At 36.1% G+C, this 27,998-nt stretch overlaps 1 protein-coding gene across 1 annotated transcript in view; it reads left to right on the plus strand.

Moving 5' to 3' along the window:
- The first annotated feature begins 3,090 nt into the window (after positions 1-3,090).
- The window catches only part of LOC121421056 (cubilin-like), a 66,160-nt gene continuing 41,252 nt past the window's right edge, over positions 3,091-27,998 (plus strand). The window contains exons 1-12 of the mRNA XM_041615667.1: positions 3,091-3,241; positions 9,888-9,966; positions 14,433-14,564; positions 16,271-16,346; positions 17,431-17,569; positions 18,494-18,653; positions 19,989-20,212; positions 22,206-22,368; positions 23,228-23,487; positions 23,929-24,097; positions 25,248-25,429; positions 27,251-27,447. Coding sequence (XP_041471601.1) covers positions 3,137-3,241; positions 9,888-9,966; positions 14,433-14,564; positions 16,271-16,346; positions 17,431-17,569; positions 18,494-18,653; positions 19,989-20,212; positions 22,206-22,368; positions 23,228-23,487; positions 23,929-24,097; positions 25,248-25,429; positions 27,251-27,447 — 1,886 coding nt within the window. The 5' untranslated portion in view covers positions 3,091-3,136. The remainder of the gene's footprint in view (positions 3,242-9,887; positions 9,967-14,432; positions 14,565-16,270; positions 16,347-17,430; positions 17,570-18,493; positions 18,654-19,988; positions 20,213-22,205; positions 22,369-23,227; positions 23,488-23,928; positions 24,098-25,247; positions 25,430-27,250; positions 27,448-27,998) is intronic.

Below are 27,998 nucleotides of genomic sequence, written 5' to 3' on the forward strand. Positions count from 1 at the left end.
TTTGTAAAGTTGAGGACACATGATAGGGCTATTAGGACTGCTGGTTTGTAGACCTATTCCCTTTTGGGTACACTCTTAAAAATTTGGGCAAAATACTCTCAAATATGTTGGGTAATTAATGAATAAATATATATATATAAATAGATAAGTAAATGAATAAATAAATAAAGAATAATGTTTGTTGGTAACATACATATATAGGCCTATATATATATATTCGGAGTATTTCATTTCATGTCTATTTCGAACAATAAAATATGGATTATTTTAATATATATATATATATTCATATATATATATTCTGGACAATTATATCCAATTGAGCAAATTTATTACCCAATTATTAGTTTTTATTACCCGATTTGGGCGTATTTTAACAGATAGTTGTGTGGACAGTATGTTGCCCAGGGTTGGTTAAAGTTAGACATTTTTTGCCCAACTATTTTAAGAGTGTAGGCGTCTCGATATTGTCATTACTTTTCAGGTCATCGCTCATGTTTCTTTGAGGTGAGCCCTATAAGGCGCAGTCACATTAACGGCGGCTGCCGTTCGGCGGGTCGAAAACCGCGGTTTAATATTTTTGGTACGAGCTGCATATAGGTGGTTTAACCCTATCTAGGCCGGGTATTTTGGGAGTTCATATGGCCGGGGGGCCTGGGAGGCCCCCCCCCCCCTTAAGATCTCGGCCGTCGACCGTGCGATCGCGCCGAAAATTGGCACGCGGGTTGCCTGGGACATAATCTACAAGATTGTATAGTAATTTTTTTCATGCGAATTGCTATTAAGTGATTATGCTAATTTATGCGTAATTAGTATGCAAAATCATTCTTTTTTCCTCTAACTCCCTAAATAAAGCTCCAAATGTACTAATTTTTGGTATAGAAACTCTTTGTGGTGTTCTTAGCAAGTGTCCATGAAAAAAATTGCGACATCAAATCATTTTCTTATGTATTATATTGTTTTTTGCAATTTCTTATGTATTTCTTTGTTTTTTGACCTTTTGTTTTTCTTTTTTTTTCCCAAGAAATTTGTTGGGGACTCTTCTGTGATCATAAAAAGCATAAAATAAATACATTTAGACCAGCAAAACTAAAAATAATCATGCATTTATGAATTTTGGTTGAAAACACAATTTGCATTGACTTTGTACACGAAATCACGTTTTTGAGCAATTTTTGGTCTGACACGCACTTACATAATGTTGCGTAATTTCGAAACCACGTACCCGGGTGCGGGTGACGCAAAATTGGTCTCAAAAGTTGCGCAAGACTTGAAAGTAAAAAGTCAGCGAGCAGCGCGGTCAAAAAAATTTGCGCGGCGAAAATATCGCGCGATTCGTTGAGGGGGGGGGGGGCTCCGAGGCCCCCCCCCCGGCCTAGATAGGGTTAAATAAATATTAATAAAACGATTGTTTTCTACTCGCAGTAAGGCCACCGTAGGGGACAGGTGACTGGAGCATATAATGAGCAGTAAAAACATAGTGGCCCGTATTCTGAAGTCAGGTTTAAAGTTGTGGTTTAAGTATGGATGGCCAATTGTTGCATAAATCACTAGCAGTAGAGATATCATGTTTCAGCTCATTAGGCTCTTAATTCATTCATAATTTTCTAGGAAGTTTAAATAGATGATTGTCTTCACCATCGATGAATAAGGAGTAAACATGAGAACCATGAGAAACATACAACTTAATAAAAATTTTGATACTTTTGGCTTCCCATACTTAAACCACAACTTTAAACCTGAGTTTAAGTTAAACCCGACTTCAAAATACGGGCCAGTGAATGTATTGAAAATGCCTGTCAAAATGACAATGAATAACTAGGTCTTTGTCTGAAACAGCAGTTCCGTCCCAGGTTTCGGGGCTGACAAAAAATGCAAATATTATGTAGCTTGTCCAGGGCGAAACTACAAATTTTTGACAAAAACTTGGTTTTTCGTTTTTACAAAAGACAGTTGGCAATGTTTATTATCTGTTCTTGAATTCGTCGTTCGTCCGGATGCAAGAAAACTGCTTATTGATTTCTGAAATTACTGAAAGGTCAAAAACCACGTGGTGATTAACTCGGGCAACATAAAAAGAATGGCAAAAAAAAATGAAAAGGACTGTTAATACCTCGAGTCACATTTCCTCTATATGGCCGCCGAAGGGCGAGTTGAAATCAGCCGTATTAATACCTTGGTCACATTATTTTGTTCTATTGCGGCCGTACGGCGAGTCGAAAACAGCCGTTTTAACATTTTTTGTACCAGCTACATATAGGTGGTTTGAATAAAAATGAATAAAAAGACTGTTTTCGACTCGCCGTACGGCCGCCGTAGAGCAAATGTGACCAGGGTATAACTTCTTTTGTACCATCTACACATAGGTGGTTTGAATAAAATGAATTAAAAGCTGTTTTCGACTGCCATATAGGGCCACAGTAGGGTAAATGTAACTGAGGTATAAATCGTTAAGTATTGAAATGGGTCTTTTTCAAAAGCCTGGAGGAACAAGAATGATTCGGTACACCCGTTTAGAATAATCGCTTTTCAGAAGTGAGAATGCGTTTTGTTGGGCATTGCAGTGTCATTGCCCAACCAAGCAACAGCCGACGCAAGCCATTCAGCTATAACATTATAACAGGTGCGCGGATTGGCTTTTGTGTACAGATACTTAATCTCCGTGCATGTTCAATTATCCTTTACATAAAAATAACGCTATGTCCGACAACGGGAAGATCTTAAATCGTTGAATTCAACAAAAGGTTTATGTTAATTTCATGAAAGATTCTTCACTGCACGGAGTATACCATTATTCGGGGGTTTGGGGTAGATCTTAAACGGAAGCTGAAAATTTAAATTCATTTTCCTACAGATTATTGAGTAAGATCTATAAGAAAAGACCGAATAGGTACAGCTATAGTTTAATCATTTTACTCTTCAAAAAGTATTATCTTTTTGAAAAAATGTCGAATATTCCTGCGATGAAAATTTTTGAAAATGACTTGGCCCCTTTCTCACTTTTCATCGTTACCCTCTTGCTTTATAAAATGGTATCATCCGGGCACTTTTACACATCCAATTCATAAATTCCATTCGAGTTCAGTAACGCAGTTTGGGTCGTGAACACCATTGCCGCAGAAGCTCATCGTCGTCAATGATTATATCCATACACAAATGCTTTTGCTCAGGTGACACCATGTGGGTTCGCATGCGACACGCCCTGTACGGGACAGAAATTTTAATAGTTATTTTATTACTGGTAAGTTTACTTTCGGGTTATTTTCCTTTTTTCTGTGTCATTCAATAAATATTCAAATCGTTTTATTGTCAATTATTTTTAAAATTGCACTTTGAATTATTAGCGGGTTTTTTATAATCAGATCTCTTTTTCGGAGTGTGATTTCGTTATGGAAATTAGTTATATGTTATGTCATTAAAGTTAACGAAGCCCATATCTCATAATTACGCATTATCGATTACCGTGTTGTAATGTCAGAGCACTCATCCAATGAATAATGTTACGATATAATTTTATTCTCTGTTACTATTCCCTGTGTGGTAAAATACGATTGACAATGTTTGGCATATTTTCCCTTGCTCTTGGGGACAATGCTCGGTTTTTACTATTTTCTGAATTAAAATATAAAGGCTGGTTTTGGGGCAATTTTGATACAACTTTATTTCCAACACTATAGAGGGCCTAAACACAAACGTTGCTCAAATTTAAAGTTTTGAGCGCTCTGGGGAATGAATAAAATGTCCCCCAAGTTACTAAAAAAAAAATATGGAAATAAGTATTCTGGGGGTTACAAAAGTGATATTGTAAATAATGTTTAAAGTGTGTTGTGTACTGCATAGATCTACATGTAGATTTCACATAGACAGGATGGTTGCAATGAACAAGTGTGTCTGACCACGGTGTGTTTGTGGGTGGGTGTGTGTGTCTGTGTGAAATATACAGATTCACACCGTGTTCAGATCACCCCCCCCCCCCGCTTCTTGAGACAATCCCCCACCCCCCCCCCCCCCCGAGGATCTGTGTGTGGTTGTGTGATTTATCCAATCATTTCAAAGTTGATTATAACCTGTCAGGCAGTTCTTTTGTGATTTTGTCCACGTTAACATGCCCATGAAGGACATCGGCAGTTTAAACTGAGAAGTTTTGTTTAATTCAATCTCATCTTCATTCTTCTTTCTATTGGCTTTTCCATTTTGTGACTTTGGATTCAGAAACCAATGGATTAGAGGAGCTATAGCTTTTGTTATGGAACAATCTCTTAATTATTGACATTTTTAAGTAATACTTTACGTCTCTCCTAAATCAAAAAGCAGATATTATAGTAAAATCAGCAAAACATTTTAATTTTTTCATATAAAAAGAATTAAATCATTGATAATTGTGTAAATTATCAAATTGTTTACCCCTAAATTGTCAGTGAACGGGGCAGCTAGAGGGCACTGGGTTCCGCATGATGGGCTGATGGATTGGTTTGTGGTGAATGAAGCAGATGTGAAATTATTATTCTTACATTGTACTTGTTCATGGTTCTTGTGTAGTATTTATATAAATTTGTATAAAATCTCATTTTTACATTGTAAAAGAGAACTGTTGCTCGGCTAGCGCCATGAGCGTCTACTAAATGTGTGTGCGCTCCACAAATATACACTATTATTATTATTGAACACAATGAAAATGCTACATAACCGAAGGTCTGAGAGAAGTTCTAATCTGTCATGTTTTTATTTTTACACTTTAAACATGACTGTGCTGAGTAGCGTTTATTGAAGCGAGTCAATAACTTTATTATCTTTAGTTTGACTAAAAGGAATTTGTGCAGTGCCTTTGTTAAGGTTTGATTCAGTTCCTTTTGGAACTCGGTTTTGATTTTCTTCCCCGAAATAAATACAATTGTACAGGGATGAGTTAAGAAGGATGGGAATGTAACTGCTTAGTATCAACCTGCCTTAACCCCATGTAACGGCAAACGGCAGGATAATGTGTTTTAAACGGGTGCTTCAACAATGCCTTTCAGGTGTTTCAACAATACAGACATTTTCATCTGGCGGCAGTCACTCAGAGCAACAAGAAAATCATATTTTACCTGGCTTGTCCGATGCTTAATGATGCCTTAGTACATTTTGTGGGCATTAGGGTATCTTGCAGCGATAATAGATAACCACTATTCGATTACAGTTGAAATTTTAATTATCTCAGGACCACAAAAGAACAAGAATACCCCCAATATACAAAATATGTTTATATTAGACATCTTTCATAATAGTGAGCTGTCAAATAATGGCGCAAATTGTTGGAAAATGCTGAAATTTCTCATTTTTTTAAGTAGTCAAATTGCATAAGTCTTTTTCAAGATTGTTTTATATTATGTTAGTGTTGAATAAGCACAAGGGTTTCCCTTTTGATGTCCATATTAATCTGAAATAGAAATCTGAAGTAGAACTCCAGTTACACCAGATCTGCTTAATCATATATATTTGAATTCCCAATTTCTATTGCAAGTTTATTCAAAAATACCCCTTTCATTACTGTTCAGCACCGAGATGTTGATTTTTTACTATGTTATATTTTTCCAATTTTGCAGGGGTATTTTTTTTCTAATGCATCTCAAGACTATCTAATTATTTTGACACCCTTTTCAGTATTCCCTTTTTTAACGTGCAATATTTTGTGTAAGAGTATTTATATATTTGTATTTATGTCTTGGGAGCGGCATGTGTGGGGGCTCATGCCTTCGGGCAACAGTGATGAATTTCGCTTTTGTGCCCCCTGACCCACATGCCGTTCCCGCATTTCTTTGCATGTTAATGTACTGTAAATTTTCTAATGTAATGTGTATGTACTTTTTTATATTGGTCAAATTAATAATGAAATTTCGCAAAGAAATTTATCTAAAACAAAGCTTCTAGAAAAATGGTAAATAGGGCCTACTTTCCTCCTGCACAAGCCAGTCGGCTTTGAAGGGTTAACATCGGCACGCAACATGGAATATCAAACCCCGTGGAATGCGTTGTCAATGATTGGGATGCCATTGTATTCCTGTAGATTTTGGAATGTTTTTCATATTCTTCCTATACGTCCCTGATTTGTGTTATGCAGTGCGTCTCACATAAAACGAAACCGAGATTTATCGATGATTTATCATGCCTTATCGCAAATATAATTAATAAATGATCTATCATTGTAAAGCTTAGGGTCTCTTTCATTATAAAAAATAGATTATTCCTTATTCATGCATGAATGAGCAAAAACAATTTGAAAAAAGGAAACCAAAAAGTCACTTGGCTGGCGGTATCCGAGTTAGAAAAAAGAAAATCACATTTTAAAAAAGTTCAATATCTGCTCTTTAATTTGATACCTCAATTACAGAAAACGGTCAAGAAATAAAGTTATGTTTACTTGGAATAAGGCTTGAATTCCAATAATTTCATAAAATGAAGAGGTTTTACAGGATAGGGTTTAGGCTTACACTCCCCGATTTGTTGACGATCAGTCATGCAGAAAGTCTTTTGTTAACTGAGCGATAGCTTCGATGGGAAAATTGTTCAAATTCAAATTGTTTTTACTCACTCATACGTAAATGATTTTTTTTTATGTTATACCAACTGAAATAGGACATTCTAAGCTTTACAACTATGGGTCATTTGTTATTAAGTTATGATAAATCATTGCTGAACCTCGATTTCGTTTTTTTGTGGGACGCACTGTATAAGCGTGGCGTCTCGTACAAGGCGCCGCAATCAGTGCCACGCCCATGCACGCGACTGCATGGTCAGAGCAATGGTCTAGCGATGGTCGTGTTCATGTTCTCGTTGAAAGTGGCTTTATACACAATCGCTCTTGCGATCATTTGCGATCATTTGGTCACAACATATGTTGCACACAATCGCAACGGTTGTAAGCAGTCGCACCACCAATTGTGAAAGGGGCTGAACGTGAAGGACATTGAAATGGAGATGGATAAAGAGTCCGTATAACATCAAGTGGGGTGTCCCGCCGTAAATCTGCCCTTTCCATAATCATCATCCAAAGATAAGCAAAAATTCAGTGACTTTTTTTTTGGGGGGGAGTCGATTTTCAAGAGATACCGCAAGACAATGTATAACCCGGATACACATCTTTTACGCTTCGTCATTTTTTTAAGTTAATAAACATTAACACTTTTAAGTTTGAGGAGGATTAACCCATGCACATTAAGTCTCCATGGCCGTACGCAGCATTTGGGCAGCCCCCCCCCCCATAGTCCTTAAAATGTCCCTTGTCTGAATATTTAAAAAAATGAGCTTAGCTAATTTCTACAAACAAAAACCTTTAATTCCACCCTTCAGGTCTGAATTTCAAAAAATTTCACTCTGCTGTTCGCGGTCCCATTTTTATTATAGTACACTGTAATAACTGTGGTGTTAAAACGAACTCCAATTGGTGTCAATAGAGGACCACACCCTGAGGTGTTGAAATAACACCCTAGAGATTGAACATAACACCAAAGAGTGTAAATGTAACAACCATATGTGATATAATAACACCTTTAGGTGTAAAACTAACACCACCAATTTTACACCGGTGTAAAATAACTGGTGTGGTCCTCTATGTACACCTGTTAACACCACACTTTTTGCTGTGTAAGATGAGTAATCATGTTCATGATTACAATGATCACGGAGCATTTTTACCCAATATCTTTAGAGTGAAAAATGATTCGTACACTTTAAAATGCTCTTTTAATTTTTTTAAGCACGTTGTTTATGCCCGTCTCAGCTAGCACTGTAGCAATATTGTTTAAAGATTGAAATAAGATGTCAAGCAATAAACACTTACATTCTAAAAAATATTGAATAAAAGTGCTCCATGATGGTAATGATGTGTCAAAACAACATTGGGCATTTCTTCTGGGCAATTCTATTTATCCAGTTTGATGACAATTTTGCCTATATATTCTAAAGTAATTGCTGCATGTTTTTTTTACCTTACTGGACAATATGCTTCCCGCATTGGGTAAATATACTGCCCCAAATTGGTTGGACATATAATTTCACTCGTCTTGGTTAAAAATTTTACCCAATATCTTTTACAGTGTACAAAAAATTTAACGATTTAATGTGTAAACACGTTACACGGTAAAAACGTTCAAAAATTGATTTTATATAACGCTGCTTTACCATGTAAACATTTATATTAGTTAAAGGGGAATGAAACCTTTGGAACAAATAGATTTGTGTAGAAACAGAAAAATCAAAGAATGAGAATAAAGAAAGTTTGAGAAAAATCGGACAAATAATGAGAAAGTTATGAGCATTTGAATATTGCAGTCACTAATGCTATGCAGATCCTCCCATTGGCAATGCGACAAGGATGTGTGATGTCACTGATGAACAACTTTTCCTTTGGTGGACTGTAAAATACCCTCAAAATGTCTTTTTGTTTTTTCTAATGATGATAAAAACTCTTTATCCATGATGTATTCTTAAAAAATATGTAATACATGCCCTCATGTAGAAAGAACACATGATCTATGGATAGATGTGATAAAAGAGGCAATTCAAGTGAAATATATACTAAAGTAATGGGGACTCTGGGGAGAGTTGTTCCCAAGTGACATCACACATCTTTGTCGCATTGCCAAATTTTTTATCTCCATAGCATTAGTGATCGCAATATTCAAATGCTCATAACTTTCTCATTATTTGTCCGATTTTTTTCTAACTTTTTTTGATCTGTTTCTTTGATTTTTCTGTTTTCACACAAGCTATCTTGTTCTAATGGTTTCATTCTCTTTTAACAGTTTGGACAAGATTGCTTATAATATATTGAAAATTAAAGGGCAAGTCTACCCCAACGAAAGTTTATTTCAATTAGAGAAAAATCCAACGAGCATACCACTGAAAATTTCATCAAAATCGGATATAAAATAAGAAATTTGACATTTTTAAGTTTCGCTTAATTTCACAAAACAATTATTTATATGCACATCCCGTTCGGTATGCAAATGAGGAGACTAATAACATCACTCACTCACTATTTAGTTTGTATTTTATTACATGAAATATGAACAATTCCGATTTTTCTCATTGTCAAGTGAAACAAAAAAAAGTTTCCTGAACATGTGGAATTAAAAATTTCATATGGTTCAGTCAACTTGGCCCCTGTTGTCAAATCTGTAAAAAAAATAAATATTGTATAATTCAAACAATAAAAAGCAAAAATAGTGAGTGAGGGACGTCATCAATTATTCTCTCATTTGCATGCCACTTTATATTGTGCATGGTGACCGTTTTGTGAAAAATAAGCGAAACTTTAAAATGTCATAACTTTCTTTTTCACATCCGATTTTGATGACATTTTCGGCAATATGCTAGTAATCAAATCACAATTTTTGTGGGTGGACTTGACCTTCGAATATTATTTTGAAAATAAACTTTGTTGATTTAAACACTTAATCACGTTGTATAAAAAATATATACAGTGAGGTTTAAATGCTTGAACATCGTGATCCTTTTAAAGGTATTATTTAACTTTGTGAGCAGCCGATTTTAAAAAAATCTCAAACCAAGATGAAACATGTGTAAAAAAAAACACCTGAAAACAACCATTTTTGAGAATTAAAAACTAAGAATACAAGGCAAAACCTAATTTTGTAATTAGGTGTTTAAAGACGCTTAAAGAGAACACATAAGTGTATGGGATGAAATTAAGATGGTATTTCCGGTCACTTTATATTTCACTTTTTGAAGCACTAAATGATCTCCAGACGCGATTTTTTTTCTGGGCTTCATTTTTGTAACATATCACACACAGAGGTGACTAGTGTGACTTTTTAGCTCAGATTTTTATAAAGTCAAGTCATTGTTGGCCAATCACTTTTATCATTAATTATTAATCATTTTCACAGGGTACATGTCGTTTATCATTGGGTCAATCGCACAGATGGGTCGTCTCTTACTCAGACTGCAGCACTACATGCGGAGGGGGTGAGTATACCTTTAAATGAGATACTACAGGCTACTGATCATCTACAGGCGGCGAAAGCGGGGAGACGGTGGGTACGTGTCCCCCCCCCCCCCCTAAATTAGATTTGGGGGGACGTCCACCCTCTCCCTAAATTTTTTGGGATAACCTTTTTTGTTTCGTTTTTTCGCTTGTCAAAAAATGTTGTGATCCACTCCTAAAATTTAAGTTGATAACTTTTTTCTTGGGGGGGCGGGGGCTTGTAAAATTTTTACCTGCGTCCATCCCAAAATTTCAGGTGGACTTCCCCTATTTTTTTTTTTTGCTTCCGCCGCCAATGCTCCCGATAGTTATATTTCAATAAATAGAGTATTAAAACTGAATTCAAAAGGAAGTCCTCATTTCAAGCAAGTTCCCTATATTAAACTCCCATTTTCAGTTCAGTCCACCAATTCTATAAATTCTTTTAAACGAGGTAACCGATTGGCCAAACATTTATTATATCAAAGAATCTTCGAGTATTTCTTTTTTTGTTTGATTTTGTTTTTATGTTTATTTTACAGATTATGAATTTTATGTTAATTTTCACTAGTATTTATGTGTATATTATCAGGTTTATATTTTATCTGTGTAAAGGGGGGCTTCGTTGTAAAGCAGATTTATAACTGAACCTAACTACCCCCTCCTTATTTTATCATTTGTTATAAATAAAACCTGAATAAATAAAGATAATATTCACAAAGCAAAATGCTGAAAGTTTGGTCAAAATCGGGAAACAAATAACTATAAGTTATTGAATTTTAAAGATTTGCATTATTCCGATGAAACAGTTCTAGGCAAGTCTTATGAATATTCATTGAGTTGGATGCTGATGTCATATCCCCACTTGTTCCTTTGTATTTTATTATGTGAAATTGGGTTTATTAAAAAAAATCTGCCAAAAACTAAAAATTGGGTTGAAAAATAAACGATTAAGTGCATGAGATATTTATAAGTGCAAATTTCTTCATCATAATGGAGACACATCATTTACAAATGTATGAAAATGAAATAATTATGATTTCATGTAGTAACATAAAAGTGGGGATGTGACATCATCGGCCCACCTAATGAATATTCATGATGACTCTAAAACTGTTTTCACAAAATATTGCTAAACTTTGACATTCAATAACATCCTTATCTGTCATCCGATTTTGATGAACTTTTCAGTATTTCGATCTGTGAATTTTACTATATTTATTTAGATATGAATATTTTCAGCCCAGAACATCCCTTTTGGGGACTGAACTGTGTGTATCTGATTGACTGTACATGCGTTAGAATGATACGTTTTCAGATATTTACTAATACTCCAGAGAATAATTTGACCGATCAGTGATGATTGTATTATTTTTGTATTAAGTAACTATTGTGCTTCTTGGTAACATAATTATTGCAGTATAAATGTATTGATAAGTTAATTAGTTATCATTCAAGTGGGTCTCAGTATTTCTAGACCAGACTAGCATCATGGGTCAGGAAACTGGCCGCGTATGGGTAGTTTGGGACTCGAGATGGCACTATTGGTTCGTATCTGCCTTTTAAGATTGTCCAGATTTTAAATCCAAAGGGAAAGTAGCCAGGGAACAATGTTATTAATAATGTAATTCGTATTCCGTAAAGCACGTATAGGCCTATAAGCCCAGTGCATATTTTATACGTACGAACCGATACTCGACGCGATCTTTGAACAAATAACATAACTCATTCAGTTCAATTGCGTCACTATAAATTATTTTGTTATAACTATTTTGTTCCTGATGACTCGAATGTTATATTCTGTATTTTTTTGTACAATTCTTTTTTGTATTATGAATAATTGTTTATTTGACTTTGTGAACAATGCCATTATACTATTGTATTTATGATTTTGAACTCAAAATGTTTTAATAAATACTACTTCAAAACAAAAAAAATAATGCACTAATTAGCGGAGAAGATTCTGGTTGTAAAATCCATCGAAGATTTTTCAAGTTATTACAATTTAATTATTTTATTAGTGATATGCGAGCAGCTATCCATGTATATGGAAACACATATCACCAATCTGTGCAAATCTTCATTTCATATGATATGACGGACACGAAAATACTTTGACAATGAAAGCATGAAAGCAATTGTCAATGCTTGCATTGAGTAAGGTAGATTACTGTATTGTAACAGTTTGTTTGTATGGTCTATCTTAAAATCTCATAACTTTCTTATTTTACATCCGATTTTGATGAAATTTACAGTTTTGCTTGTTGTATTCAAATCAACTTGTCCTTAAAATAAAAAAATAGTTCCCGTGATCCTGCGTGCTAAAGTAGCTTTATTGCAGCTGTCATCACAGTTTGCTGTCAGAAAGTTTTTGTGGATATAAGGTCGACAACATTTGGCATTGGCGACGGAAGTGGGTTTTTTTATGGAGACTAGGTTGAGATAGATTTCACGCGATCGCCGAACTGAGATCTAAAAATAACTGTTCTATTTTAGTGTTTACTGGAAAATTGAATTGTATTAAATACAAACAAATAAAACTGGGATAACCGTCTACGAAATATGTTTCGGAAAATGACAGTTAAGAGAGGTAAAGAAAGGGAGCGATTGGATCTATGGAGGAAAATGACCAAGCAATCGTCTGCTAATCATGTTCTCACGGCTGTGCGGTCGGTGAGTTTGAATTTATACGCCCAAACTTCGGGGACGTGAGTGTCCTGCTCTGTGGTCCCGACGCGGCGCGCTTGCTTTCAAAGAGCGGAGTTGAGCTGTGTACATAGCTGATTGCGTGGGGCCTGGTCGGCCGGCCGGCCGGCGGGGGGGGGGGGGGGGTGAATTAATCTTTGTTTGATTATCTTGTCTTATCTTTATGTTGATGTCCACATTATGGCATCAATCAGATGATAAGGGGGTTAACTTTTACTTTATAAATAAGCTGGAGAAAGGGCAAAAAATGAGAATGAATTAGATTCATAGAGCTATGTAGACTAATATAACGTTACACTTACGGAGGAGGGGCAGCGAAGCTCAGTCAGTTAGAGTGCATGATTCTGCCAGGGTTTACTTTGCAAAATATCATGGTAATTTTACCTCTTTTTCTCTTAGTGTGGGAAAAAAAGTGACTGTGAAGACTGAACCCTACTCCCAGTTCCACAATCCTTGATGTAAAAATTCAATGAAATTGAAATGTCAATTCTCAATCAAAATGATTTTAATTTTCAGTGTAGGCCTATATTCATTATTAGGGCATGTATCAATATAGGTTATTGTTTCACACCCACTCCTGATCATTAAAAGATTATTTTTTAGTTATGAACAGGTATGAACCATGGCATAATTATGATTTATAAAATTGAAATTTGTGCATATTAAGTAACATTGGACAGGTGATATATATGACCTCACAAATATCAAGATTAAAATTTTAATAACTGTCTTAATCTCTAGATTTTTCTCAAACCTTAATAAATCTTTCTACATTTTTTTTTTGGGGGGGTATTCTTACTACAAGCTTTTTGTCAGGGTGAACTCAACCTTTAAAAATAAACACCAGGGGGTGTTTCACAAAGATTTAAGTATGACTTAGGTCGCACTTAAATCTCAACGCGTACATGATATGCAACGCGCAATCTTATTGATCAATACGCAGTAGTGCGCGTCATCTTGGCATGATCTGACCAATGCTGTCATGCCTTTTATACTGCGCGCAACTAGGCATTTAAGTGCGACTGTAAGTCATACTTAAATCTTTGTGAAACACCCCCCAGTAGTGGTAACGATCTCAAAATGAGTTCAAATAGAAACCAATAGAATTACCACCAAAGTGTTTGTATTTATAAGTTATTGGGCCAAATATCTCTGGAAGAAAATGCATTATTGCTGAGAAATGAGCAAAATAAGCATGGAATTCCATCAAATGTGTGGTATTTTTCGAAGCAATATTTATACACTGTCTCACGTATCTGTGTAAGTAACATCAGAATTATCGATTTTGCGCCAAGATTTCATGATTTAAAACGATAAGTTTACTTTAATGTACCAGATCGAGATGTATGATAATATTTTGACAATTAACCTTGATGCTACACGACACTCCTGAAGACGGACAGTCAACCTGTCCGAAACGTCGAGTCTCTACTACTCATCATCTCTACTCGCCGACTCAAGCCAGCATCTCCTCATCAGCTCTACTACTCAAGCTATTCTCGCTCAACATTCCTTCTGGTTTACAGTCCTTTTCAGGACTATTTTCAAGAAAGAATACTCTACTCTCAAATCTCCACTTTCTCGCCTATCCACTTCTCTTCTATCCACTGTTTCTATAACACTCCACATGGTGTACCGTAAACCACATCAGCAATTAACCTTGATTTAAAAGACTTTCTCATGAAATAACTCTTTGCTGCAAATACCGTTTTTTGCCTGTAACTTCAAATATTTATTTTTTGTTGCATCATCTCACGTTCAGGTACCCAGGTCCGTCACGACCAATGCTTCACGACAAGCAGCCCATCCAAAATGGCTCCCGATAGCTACTGCAGCACTGTACCCCAGCCCTCTGAGCCGCCTGTTCGCTCATGCAGTACACAACCATGCACAAGTAAGTTAGAAAATTGTTATTTTTGTTTGATGACATCACCCCTGCATGGGAGGTGAAAAGTGAACTGAACCACTATATGTAGTACAGGTATGACCCACAGGTCTTTCCTGGGGGCCATTTCATAAAGCTGTTCGTAAGTTAAGATAGACTGGTGATCCTAATTATGCGGTAAACTATCTCCAGTGAATATACCATTTACCACAAGAAAGGATCACCAGTCTTTCTTTCTTAAAGTCGCGCTTAACTTACAAACAGCTCTATGAAACACCCACCTGATGCAAGGGATTTTTTTTTCAAAAGGGGAGGGGTGCTGGTGGATCATGTAGACAGCATGATCGCCCCCCAACCAAGCCTCCCGGTGGGTGTTTCATGAAGCTGTTCGTAAGATACAAATGACTTTAAAGGGGTGGTCCAGGCTGAAAGTATTTATAGCTTAATAGAGTAGAATTCACTGAGGAAAATGCCGAAAATTTCGTAAAAATCGGACAACAGATATCAAAGTTATTGAATTTTTAAGTTTAGTAATATTTTGTAAAAACAGTAGTCATGAATATTCATTAGGTGGGCTGATGATGTCACGTCTCCACTTGTTCTTTTGTATTTATGAAATTAGGATTTATTCAAATTTTTTCCTCCAAGAACTAGAAAAATTTGATTGACAACTGATTTAGTGCATTAGATATTTATTGCTGCAACTTATTTCATTATAAGGGAGACATATTCATACAAGTATGAAATAATGAAAAAAATATGATTTTATGTAATAACATAAGAAAACGGAAAGTGGAGATGTGACATCATCAGCTCGCCTAATGAATATTCATGACAACTGTTTTCACAAAATATTGCTCAACTTTAAACTTCAATAACTTTATTATTTGTTATCCGATTTTGATGAAATTTTCGGCGTTTTGCTCAGTGAATTCTACTCTGTGTATTAAGATATAAATATTTTCAGCCTGGACCACCCTTTAAGCACGACTGGTGATCCTTTGTTGTACTATGTGATCTCCCTATATAATTGAGTTATGACCAAAGAACATGTTCCAGTCGTGGTCGCTTCGGTCATCCCCCAAGAAACTTTTGGTTGTTCCTAAGGCAAACTCCCACACCCATGGCGACAGAACCTTTACAGTTTTAGCTCCTATACTCTGGAGCTCACTTGCTCTTAGCTTAATATCTCATTCTTTTAGTTCAGTAGCACTTAAGACATATCTCTTCCATAAATAGTGTGTTCACAGTTAATATGTCTTTAGTTAAATTGGTAGGTCAGTTATTTAATTTGTTTTTCCCCCTGAGGACAAAATTGACAAGCAAAACAAAACAAAAAGACTTCACTTTCAAATGGGGGGGCATTTTACATTATAAATTATAATTGTGCCTCTCAAAGGGGGGGGGGCACTGGCCGACTGTGCCCCCCTGGTGGGTGTTTCATAAAGCTGTTCGTAAAGTTGCAAATGACTTTATGCATGACTGGAACATGATCTTGGGTCATTAATCAATTATATAGGGATATATCACTTGGCACTAGAAAGGATCACCAGTCGTGCGTAAAGTCATTCGTATCTTACAAACAGCTTTATGAAACTTCCTCTAGGATCCGCCAGAGGGAGAAACTCTTTTGATTGTAACTTATGTGTGATACTTTATGAAATGTATTATTATTATCTTGTTGAAAGAAATTTGGATCTTGATTTGATTTTCAGTGTGTGATCGTATATACACCACTCTCAGTGGAAGTCTGTCGTCACCGTACTGGCCAGACAAATATTCTATTCCAAGGTATGTTTTCACTTTTTCAGGGGGGGGGACTTTTCACAAACCACGTCTCCAGTGATTTATGCTCTGACCCAATCAGATAAAAGGATTTCAGCAGCTTTTAACAAATAGTCATTAAAGCTCAAGTGCACCCTAGAAAAATGTTGTTTTGAATAAATAGAGAAAAATCAAACTAGCACAACACTGAAAATTTCATCAAAATCGGATTTAAAATAAGAAAGTTATGACATTTTGAAGTTTCAATTATTTTTCACAAAACGGTGATATGCACTACTGAGTGACATGGAAATGAGATAGTCGCTGATGTCCCTCACTCACTATTTCTTTTGTTTTTTTATTGTTTGAATGATAAATACAATAGTTCATTTTTTACAAATAAGGACCAACTTGACTGAACCATATAGTATTAAAGAATGCTAATTCCACATGTTCAGGGAGGAATTAGTCGTTGTTTCACTTTGCAATGAGGAGAAAATTAGAATATTTCATATGATAAAATGCAAAAGAAATAGTGAGTGGATGATGTCATCAGTCTCCTCATTTGGATACAGACCAGGATGTGCATATAACTGTTTTGTGAAATTAAGTGAAACTTTAAAATGTCATAACTCTCTTAATTTACATCCGATTTTGATGAAACTTTCAGTGTTATGTTTGTTGGATTTTTATCTTTGTTTTCAAATCAATTTTTTAAAATCACTGACTAAATTGTTTCATGAAATTCTCCCGCCTGGAGGGAATTGTATAGAGGAAACAGAAGGATACATTGATTAAGTTATGAATTTCCACTCAGTTGAACTCGCATTGCCAATTTGATTGTAGGCATCTTGCAAACTTCCCATTAATCTTAGTAAATAATTTGATTTCAATCCTTGATGACTTTTTAATGAAGAAAATTTACTGTCATTTACGTGTATTTTCATATACATGTACATCTATTGAATATTTCTATATTCTTTGGAAATAAGCCTTTTAAACTGTGGTCTATGTTATTAATAAGAACATTGGCCATTGTTTTCAGCACAATGAATCTTAATATAATAGTATTACATTATTTGATATAAATTTTGTCTATCATTGTTAACAGATACTGTCGTCTTATGATTGATATCGAACCTGAAAAGCGGATCCTGTTGGCTTTTCAAGAGTTTACGCTCGACGGTTTGGATCTATTTCACCCGGCGAGGACGGAGACAGACGTCTGCCTGTGTGGTGTGCTGGTGGAGGTACGTAAAGTACCTATAAGTTAAGTTTATGTTGGATGATGATAAAGGAGATTTCCCTTTTCCATCCTCCCAACATGAATAGAAAAATCTTTAAAGGGATGGTCTGGGACGAAAGTATGTATAGCTTAATAATTCCGAAAATTTCATCAAAATCATATAACAAATGACAAAGTTATTGAATTTTAAGTTTAGCAATATTTTGTGAAAACGGTCATCATGAATATTCATTGGGTGGGCTGATGATGTCACATCTCCACTTGTTCTTTTGTATTTTATTATATGAAATTAGGTTTATTCAATTTTTTTCCTCCAAGAACTAGAAAAATTGGATTGACAACTGATTTAGTGCATTAGATATTTATTGCTGCAACTCATTTTATTATAAGGGAGACATATTATTCACACAAGTATGAAATAATGAAAAAAATATGATTTTGTGTAATAACACTAAAAAACGGAAAGTGGAGATGTGACATCATCTGCCCACGTAATGAATATTCACGACGACTGTTTTCACAAAATATTGCTAAACTTTAAACTTCAATAACTTTATTATTTTTCATCCGATTTTGATGAAATTTTCGGCATTTTGCTCAGTGAATTCTACTGTACGTATTAAGATCTAAATATTTTCAGCCTGGACCATCCTTTTAAGGCAGCGTTATCTATATTCCAAACTTTTCGCATATACTATGGGGGGAAACTCTCTACAACACACCAATTCTTTTGAAAATGCATGATGTCAAATCACAATGGAGAGGTAAGAGGCTTTTGTTTAAAGCTTTGTGGACTGGGACAGCATCGGAATATCTTGACTCTGGACAACAACATATTTGCAATTGTAATTGCACTTGCAAACTTCCCTAAGCTCTTTGTGGGAAAGAATACTGATTTTGAGTATGCATGTCTATGAATATCTCTCAGGTACGAGACGATGGCAGCCGCTTGAACCGTTACTGCGGGACCAAGAAGCCGTTTGCGTGGCTCTCCGAGACGGACAAAGTAACAGTAGAATTCATCACCCCGTATTCTCTCGTCTTTAATCGTTTCATCGCATCCTATACCACAATCAATAAAAAGACATGTAAGTAACAAGGATTACCTCTGCGCTAATTTGTAAATATTTCATACATCACCTTGGACCTCTCTTTAGCCTAACCAACCATATTTTGCAATGAAATGTTGAGGCTTGGTCATTTTGCACTTACGGATGTAAAATGTGGATGTTGCCATCCGTTGGAAGATGTTATGTATCCGTTGCGTACTCTATGCATACGTGTTTCATACGCTCTATATCCATTGAGCATCCATCCACGGTGATATTGTCATTCGCCTATTTTGTCCATATTCTGTAGGGAATGTAGCCACCCCAAAACTTAGCTCCTCTGCTGTATCCATTATTAGTACATTTTGTATCCATCGGCCAGTGGGACCAGACCTTTAAAGAGCAGAAGATACACCCTGCTATTTAATCTCATGAAATTATTGGTACTCTTACATACAGCTTAATATTTCATTGGCCTCACTCAGCATGCTTGATGAATAATTTAGCAACTGGCTTTCAATAAACGTCTGGGGCCCGTTTCATGAAATTTGATATATAAACAAATTTGCAATAATATTTGAAAGCTACTGAAATCTTTCAATGATTTGCTGATGGTAAATTTGTTAAAGAAATCATGCTTTTGTTATAACGAGTCTTTATGATATTGGGCTCAAAGAGGCCCCTTCTCTTAACGAGTTGCGATTGATCTAATCAACCTCAACTATGGAAAGCCAGCAATGCCGACATCTAAAATACATGTTCAAACTGCTTTCTAGGTATGATGCATATATGCATACATATTGATACATTCATCATTTTCTTGCAAAATCAGTGCGATTCTCTTTGTTCACGTTTTTGCAACCAAAATACGGCAGTACGTTTTTTCTTTAAAAATTCTGTTTTTTTTTTTACAAAATCATATTTTTTTTAGGAAAATCATCTATATGTCTCTATTTCATAAAATGTACACAAATATGGTTATTAGATCAACATACATCATTATATTTGTATATATCATCTTGTTAAAACCAGGGTGAAGATATACACATGTTTCATTTTTTTTTCATCTGCAAGAGCAGTGCGCATTTTAGCTTGCATGCAGCTTGAGCGCCGCAATGAGCGAGTGCGCCAAGCATTTAATTATGAAATACACTTTTTTGGGGGAAAATACATTTTTTTATCACAGAATACAGTTTTTCACTCCCAGAGGTTGGTAGGTCTGCGACCAGGATGTGCATATAACGGTTTTTAACTGTTCCTTTTAATTCAAATAAACTTTTTGTTGGGTGGACTTGTCCTTTTATATTATTAGACTATTAAGAAGCCAAAATATCTATTTTCATCTAATGAAAGTACTGTTTTTCTTTCAAACAGCTTGCTATCAGTTTATCGACCTCACTGGCTTCGCAGAAGATGAAAAGACCGGCGTGCCGGTGCCTCAAGAGGGCTTCATTCACTCGTTGAACTTCCCAAATGCTTATCCCGACAACCAGAACTGCGAGTATGTCCTACATGCGAATCCGGAGCATCGCATCGTCCTTTACTTTGACGAGTTTGAATTGGAACCCGGTCCGACTTGCGATGCGGACTATGTCAAGGTATTCCAATCCTCACACACTGATTTTCAGAGACTGTTTGTTATAAGCTATCAAAATCCGTGCATCCGATTGGCTTAGAACAAAGTTGTTGGTAAAAATCACTGACAAGACAATTTGTGAAACACTCCCCATGTATCTAGCTCAATTTTTGTCTCACCTGCGAAGCAAAGTGAGACTATAGGCGCCGCTTTTCCGACGGCGGCGGCATCAACATCAAATCTTAACCTGAGGTTAAGTTTTTGAAATGACGTCATAACTTAGAAAGTATATGGACCTAGTTAATAAAACTTGGCCATAAGGTTAATCAAGTATTACTGAACATCCTATTAGAGTTTCATGTCACATGACCAAGGTCATAGGTCATTTAGGGTCAATGAACTTAGACCATGTTGGAGGAATCAACATCGAAATCTTAACCTGAGGTTAAGTTTTTGAAATGTCATCATAACTTAGAAAATATATGGACCTAGTTCATGAAACTTGGACATAAGGTTAATCAAGTATCACTGAACATCCTGCATGAGTTTCACGTCACATGACCAAGGTCAAAGGTCATTTAGGGTCAATGAACTTTGGCCGAATTGGGGATATCTGTTGAATTCCCATCATAACTTTGAAAGTTTATGGATCTGATTCATGAAACTTGGACATAATAGTAATCAAGCATCACTTAAAATTTTGTGCAAGTTTCAGGTCTCATGATTAAGGTCAAAGGTCATTTAGGGTCAATGAACTTTGGCCGAATCGGGTGTATCTGTTGAATTACCATCATAACTTTGAAAGTTTATGGATCTGATTCATGAAACTTGTACATAAGAGTAATCAAGTATCACTGAACATCCTATTCGAGTTTCAGGTCACATGATCAAGGTCAAAGGTCATGTAAGGTCAATGAACTTTGGCCATGTTGGGGTTTTTTGTTGAATAACCATCATATCTCTGTAAGTTTATTGGTCTAGTTCATAAAAAGTGGACATAAGAGTAACCATGTATCACTGAACATCTTGTGCGAGTTAGAGTAGTATTCAAAGTCAGCACTGCTGCTATATTGAACCGCGTGATGCAGGTGAGACGGCCAGAGGCATTCCACTTGTTAAACAAAATGGATGGGCTTGATTAATCACTATTTCTGCTTCTGTCAAAATAACTCCTGTAGGAACTTGGTCATTTCCACCGATTTAACGCCAAACTTATATACATGTATATCCAGTTACATACATGTAGGAAGAACTGTATATCAAAGTTTTTTGGTCATATGGATTGCTCTTTATATGACCAGGGCCCCGTCTTCCAATTACTTGTGATTGATTCAATCAATCGTAACTGTATGGAAATCCATTAGTGTCATATTTTTTTCTTTAGGAAATTTGCATAATGTCCTTCAAAAACAAAGAGAAGCATGCTGAATTGTCAAGAAAACAATTAATGTATGAATATAACTCGTAATTAGAAAATATTTTGAAGAAACATGTATTTTAGATGCTGATCTTGCTGGCTTTCCATAGTTGTGATTGATTGGATCAACCGTAACGCTTTGTAAGACGGGTCCCGGAGAAACTATTCTTGGGCCCATATTCATAGACTCTGTAGAGATAATGACAGAGCGGGGATTCAAAGCCTCAACCTTTCATTCATGAGCCAAATGATCTTTGATTAAAAACTGCAATTTACACTCAACTGTCGACTGTTTGTGCATGCAAGTAATGCGGCAGACTGCAGTCACTTCTCCCCTACGGCGGGAGCACGACGAGTCGAAAGCAGCAGTTTTATTCATTTTTATTCAAATCACCTATATGTAGCTAGTACAAAACAATGTTAAAACGGTTATTTTCGATTCGTCGTACGGCCTCCGTAGGGAAAATGTGACTGAGTTATTAAAGTGTACATTACAGTAGAAACATTGAATAGATTTTGTTCATTATACATGTACTAGCCCTGCACCTATGAACAATTACATGTTATCAATTCTGCATTTTGCATTTAATTTATAAAGATTGAGGATTGTTATAGCCGGCGTTCTAACGTCTACTGTGGCAAGCATCATCCTTTCTCATGGCTCTCGGATAGTAACGAGATCTGGATCACCTTCAGAACCAACGGCAACCAGGTCTACTCTGGCTTCCTTCTGGCTTATGAACTCATGGACAGGGAATCTGGTAAGAGTTGAGGAGCAGTCAAGGAGTACTCTTAAAATTGATGAATTTTCTGCAGTAACACTGATCGTGGTGATGGTGATGATGCTGATGAGGATGATGATGATGATGATGATGATGATGATGATGGTGATGGTGATGGTCTTGATGATGGTGATGATGATGACGGTGATGATGATGATGGTGATGATGGTGATGATGGTGGTGATGATGGTGATAATGATGGTGATGATGGTGATGATAATGGTGATGATGATGATGGTGATGATGGTGATGATGATAATGAATGATGACGATGATGGTGATGATGATGGTGATAAAGATGCTGACGATGATGCTGATGATAATGATGATGATGGTGGTGATGATAATGGTGATGGTGATGATGGTGGTGATGATGATGGTGATGGTGTTGATGGTGATGATGCTCTTGATGATGGTGGTGATGATAATGACGGTGATGATGATGATAACTAGTGGTGGTGATGATGGTGACGATGATGTTGACGATGATGCCGACGCTGAGGATGATGATGGTAATGATGCTGATGATGATGATGGTGAATGATGATGATGATGGTGATGGTGATGGTGGTGATGATGATGATGATGATGATGGTGATGGTGATGATGATGGTGATGATGATGATGATGATGATGATGATGATGATGATGATGATGGTGATGATGATGATGATGATGGTGATGATGATGGTGATGATGATGATGATGATGGTGATGATGATGGTGAAGATGTAATTGTGATCAGGATCACAATGATCACAATGATGGTGGTGGCATCTAAGCTGGCCCACTTGTGGACCCACATATCAGGCATTATCCTTTTTTTTACAAATTTCAGCCAACACCATCGTGCTGGAAGACGACTCTGGTTCCTTCACGTCACCAGGTTACCCACTCATTTACCACTCCGACAAGTCGGTGGAGTACATCGTCCGTACCGACCCTCGCAACCTCCTTGTCATAACCTTCCATGACTTCCAGCTTGAGAGGGACGACTACGGCGCCCCTCTGCCTCTTCAAATCGTTAAGAGGAGCACACTCAACGAGTACCAGAACCACTATGGCGATCCCTATTCTCAATGCGTTGATTATGTCAAGGTATGCTCTTACCATAATAAGTCGGGAAGGTTCTCTGTTAATAGCCAAAACAGTACTTTCGTTGTCGAGAGCATAAAAAAAATTAGCTTATTTGATGGAGTAATTTTTCTTAATATTGTAAAAAATTGCAAGTTGTAAAGTTAAAAAAAAAGGTACAAGAGTTTCTTTTGACATGCCAAAACGGGACACCCGTGCAATGGTCAACTATTGCGCTGGTGTCCTGTTTTTTAGCGTGCTGTACTGTAGCTGATTCCTCTGAATGTCATGTGATGCATGTTCATCCAATCAGCTGCCAAGGATCTATGTGTTGTATAAGTATTTATGATACGCACACAACGAGTGACCACACGCAGCTTATTGGTCAGCTCCCTCCTCCTTTGAAACCAACCAAAAAAAATGCTAACATACTTTCCATGTTTCTGGATTTTCATTTACAATCAGATTATTGACATTTACGATAACCACGTGGAAACGTACTGTGGGCGGATCCCGGTGTTTAGCTATATCTCGCGCAGCAACGAGCTCCTGATCCAGTTCAAGACCGACTCAAGCATGAACTACCGAGGATTCAATGCGTCTTACAGGGCCATCCCAAGGAGGGTTCCAAATGGTAAGATTGACATAGGTCTGGGGCCCGTTGCAGAAATAGTTGCAATCAATCGCAACTCTAAAAATCATGCGCAACTTGATTTTTAACCAATCAACAACGCGCATTTGGGACTTGCGATTTATTTTTTTTTACTTGAGTTCAAACGAAACTCTTTCTGAAACGGACCCCTTGGCCCTGTTTTACCAAGTGTTACAATTGATTCAATCCATGTTAACTATATGGAAATCCATCAGTGTCATTTTATCTTCAGAAAATTTGCACAATGTACTTTGTGAACAAAGAGAAGCACACTGAATTGTCAAGAAATCAGTGTTTATGAATATACATCATATCTAGAGAATAACTTGAATAAACATGCATTTTAGATGTTGACGTTGCTGGCTTTCCATACATGTAGTTTTGGTTGGTCGGATCAATTGCAACTCTTTGTGAGACAGGGCCCTGGTCTACCCCAGCTAAAACTGGATGTGAATAGTGTTAAATGAAACAAGAACTATGCTGAAAACTTCATTAAAGTCGGATGTTGAATGAATATTCTCTGATATCTTAAAATTGTCCTTATTATGGCATTTGAAACTACACTCACATTTTCTTTGTATTTTATTATGTGAAATCTAGAATTTTACAGATATAACAATGAGGAAAATTCATCACATTGAATGACAATAGTTCCAACAGTGACAATCCAAAATATTCTCTGTCTTTGCTTACTACAGGATAATCGCATTTCCTCCTTTATTTTATTCCTCATTACAATTTAACTTGCTAGATTGGGATCTTCTGTACAGAGTTGCGAGAGCCGGGGAAACTGAAGCGGTCAACAAATCCTCTTTGATGCCTGGAGCTACAATATTAGATCTTTTCTTATGTTTCAAAATAGTCCTTATTTTGGCATTTGAAACCCTCAAATACACAAAATGGTTGATATGCTAATGGGAGAGTCAATGACCCCATACACTAATTTTTTTTCTCTGTATTTTATTAAATGAAATATAGAATTTTGCTGATTTAAAAATACAAAAAAACTCTTTACAATCTTAAATCTTTAATATTTTCATCATTGACGATCCCAAGTATTCTATTTCTATGCTTACCATAGGATAATCACGATTCCCCCTTCAAATTTTCTCATTACGTTTCAATTTACTAGATTGGGAACTTCTGTACAGAGTTGCGAGAGGCGGGGAAACCGAAGCGGTCAACAAATTCCTCTTTGAAGACCGGGGCTACAACGAGTTCAACCCCAACGCAAAGGCAACCACTATAACACGTTCTCGGGCAACCTATAAACATTCGGACGTCCCTGATTGGGCTAGCATTGGGATCAGGAGGGTAAGTTAAAAGGAAATATGAATATTAAAGTCCATCCCAGAAAAATGTTGATTTGAATTAATAAAGAAAAATCTAACAAGCATAAGGCTGAAAACTACATTAAAATTGCTGAAAACTACATTAAAATCGGATGTAAAATAAGATAAGTAAAATAATTTATTTTATTTTATCTTCTCTTCAAATCTTCCCTTTCCTCTTTAATATTTTTTCAATTCAATTCAATTTATTTCCACATATTGAGTAAAAAAACATACAATATCAGTACAATTGAATACATACATAGATAATAACAATACAAGTATAAATAATTACAATATATTACATAACAAAGACATAGAAGATCAAAATTTGGAGGGGATCGATAAAGGCCTTGTTGATCTATCAAGGTCAATCCCCAATGAAAAAAAATGGAACACATAAATTCCATATGAAAAAAAAGATACTTGACCTCAAAACCCCAGACTGAGCAAAAAGTAAAATAAAAACAAATTAAGTTTCTTGCACTGACCAATGCTGACTCACACTGCCTGGTGATTTGTATATTTATCTAAATTGCTTTGTATATTATTATTCATGGTTCTATTTGAGAAAAAACAATACACATGCAGCAGCCAATGGCTGAGAAAAAAATACAGATTCATGATAATGAATAATAACAATAGAGCTAGGGGCAATTACATAAAGCTGTTTGTAAGTTAAGAGCAACTTTAAGAACAACTAGTGATCCTTTCTTGTAAATGGTAGATTCATTGGCAAGGGTTTTGCGCGTAAGAAAGGATCACCAGTCATTCTTAAAATCACTCTTATGAACAACTTTATGAAACACCAACCAGGAAATATTAAGAGAAATCGTTAATGAGTAATAATTTGAAACTGAATAATGGAAGAAAATTTCAGTAATTAAATTTGAATTGAACTAATAATATATTCTAAATATAACCTTAATACATGTCAGGAAAGTGAAAAAAATACACTGATCAATTTGGTAGAAAGATGACAGCCAGTAATTTTGATGTTGAGTCAATGTACAGAAATAAAATAAGTAGAATAGCTATTATAATTTAATAGATTGAAGAGAATTATTTGATTATAGATTGTTTCAGTTGAAAACAGTGAATAGATTAATTGGTAGTTGCCACAAATTGTTCAATTCAAAATGCTAATAATCAAATACCAGTTCTATGAATACAAAATTAGTAATAAATTAGTACAAAACATGATATGAATTCTTGAGCTATTAAATGGAATAAATGTATCAATGAAACTTTGAAAAGATTAGTACTTATTTGCCACAAATAATGCAATATAAAAGTATTGATTCATTAAAATCCAGTTCTATAAATACATCATTCAACAGTCAATTCTTGAAGAAAGTGAACAAGGAGCTATAGAAATTTCTATTACTATTAATCTGGAGACACAATATCTACTCCAGCAACAATTGCTCCAAACTTTTTTTGTCTAAAGGCATGACCGCCCGAGCGTTGTTGGAGCGGTAGTGGAGCGGAGAGAAAAAAAATCACCACCGCTCGATACCATTCACCATTTTCAATTTCGATTGTTTTTTTTTTGTTTTTTTATTTGTGATTTTTTCACCCAATTTTGTGAGCCAAATTCGACCCCCTCTCCCTACCGCTCCAACAATGCTCGGGCGGTGTGACCATGCCTTAAGGGTTCAGGTTGCACAAGGGTTTTATGTTAGGTTTAGGGTTCGGTCATGGTAGTTATGGAATTAACAGCCGAGCTATTTTCTGCGAAGCAAATGTCATGGAACCCTTAACTTAAGCTCAAACTGAACTTATCTTTCCTCTCTATGTTCAGGTTAAGGTTGATGTCTTCAATGCTGGTAGCATCATCGCAAGTTTCCGCTTCGATGGCCAGGCCTCCAATCTCAGCAACTGGTTTGAATGTGAGAGAATGATCTACAGCAGTTACAATGACCTCAACTCCTTGTCTTGCAGTCAACTGTTCTTTGGTCTCCCCTTAGGTGCAGGAGATGTGCAGGAGTTTGAAATCAGGTAAGTCAACTCTTCTTCGGTCTCCCCTTTGGTGCAGGAGATTGAAATCAGGTAAGTCAACTCTTTGGTCTCCCCTTAGGTGCAGAAGATGTGCACGAGATTGAAATCGGGAAAGTCAACTCTTCGGTCTTCCATTAGGTGCAGGAGATGTGCAGGAGTTTGAAATCAGATATGTCAACTGTTCTTCGGTCTCCCCTTAGGTGCAGGAGATGTGCAGGAGATTGAAATCGGGTAAGTCAACTCTTCTCTGGTCTCCCCTTGGGTGCAGGAGATGTGCAGGAGTTTGAAATCAGGTAAGTCAACTCTTCTTTGGTCTCCCAGGAGTTTGAAATCAGGTATGTCAACTGTTCTTTGGTCTCCCCTTAGGTGCAGGAGTTTGAAATCAGGTAAGATTATTGTTTTGCACGAGATATGCTTAATTTGATAATCTTTGGCAATTTTCATGACGATTTTCCTTTAATAGTGTCAGAAGATTTTTCCCAAACGATACACTTAAAAAATTAGAGCAATGCTTTATAGATACCAGCGTTATAGAGAGAAAGCCCCTTTCC

Source organism: Lytechinus variegatus, chromosome 9, assembly GCF_018143015.1.
Source record: "Lytechinus variegatus isolate NC3 chromosome 9, Lvar_3.0, whole genome shotgun sequence".
NCBI lineage: Eukaryota > Metazoa > Echinodermata > Echinoidea > Temnopleuroida > Toxopneustidae > Lytechinus > Lytechinus variegatus.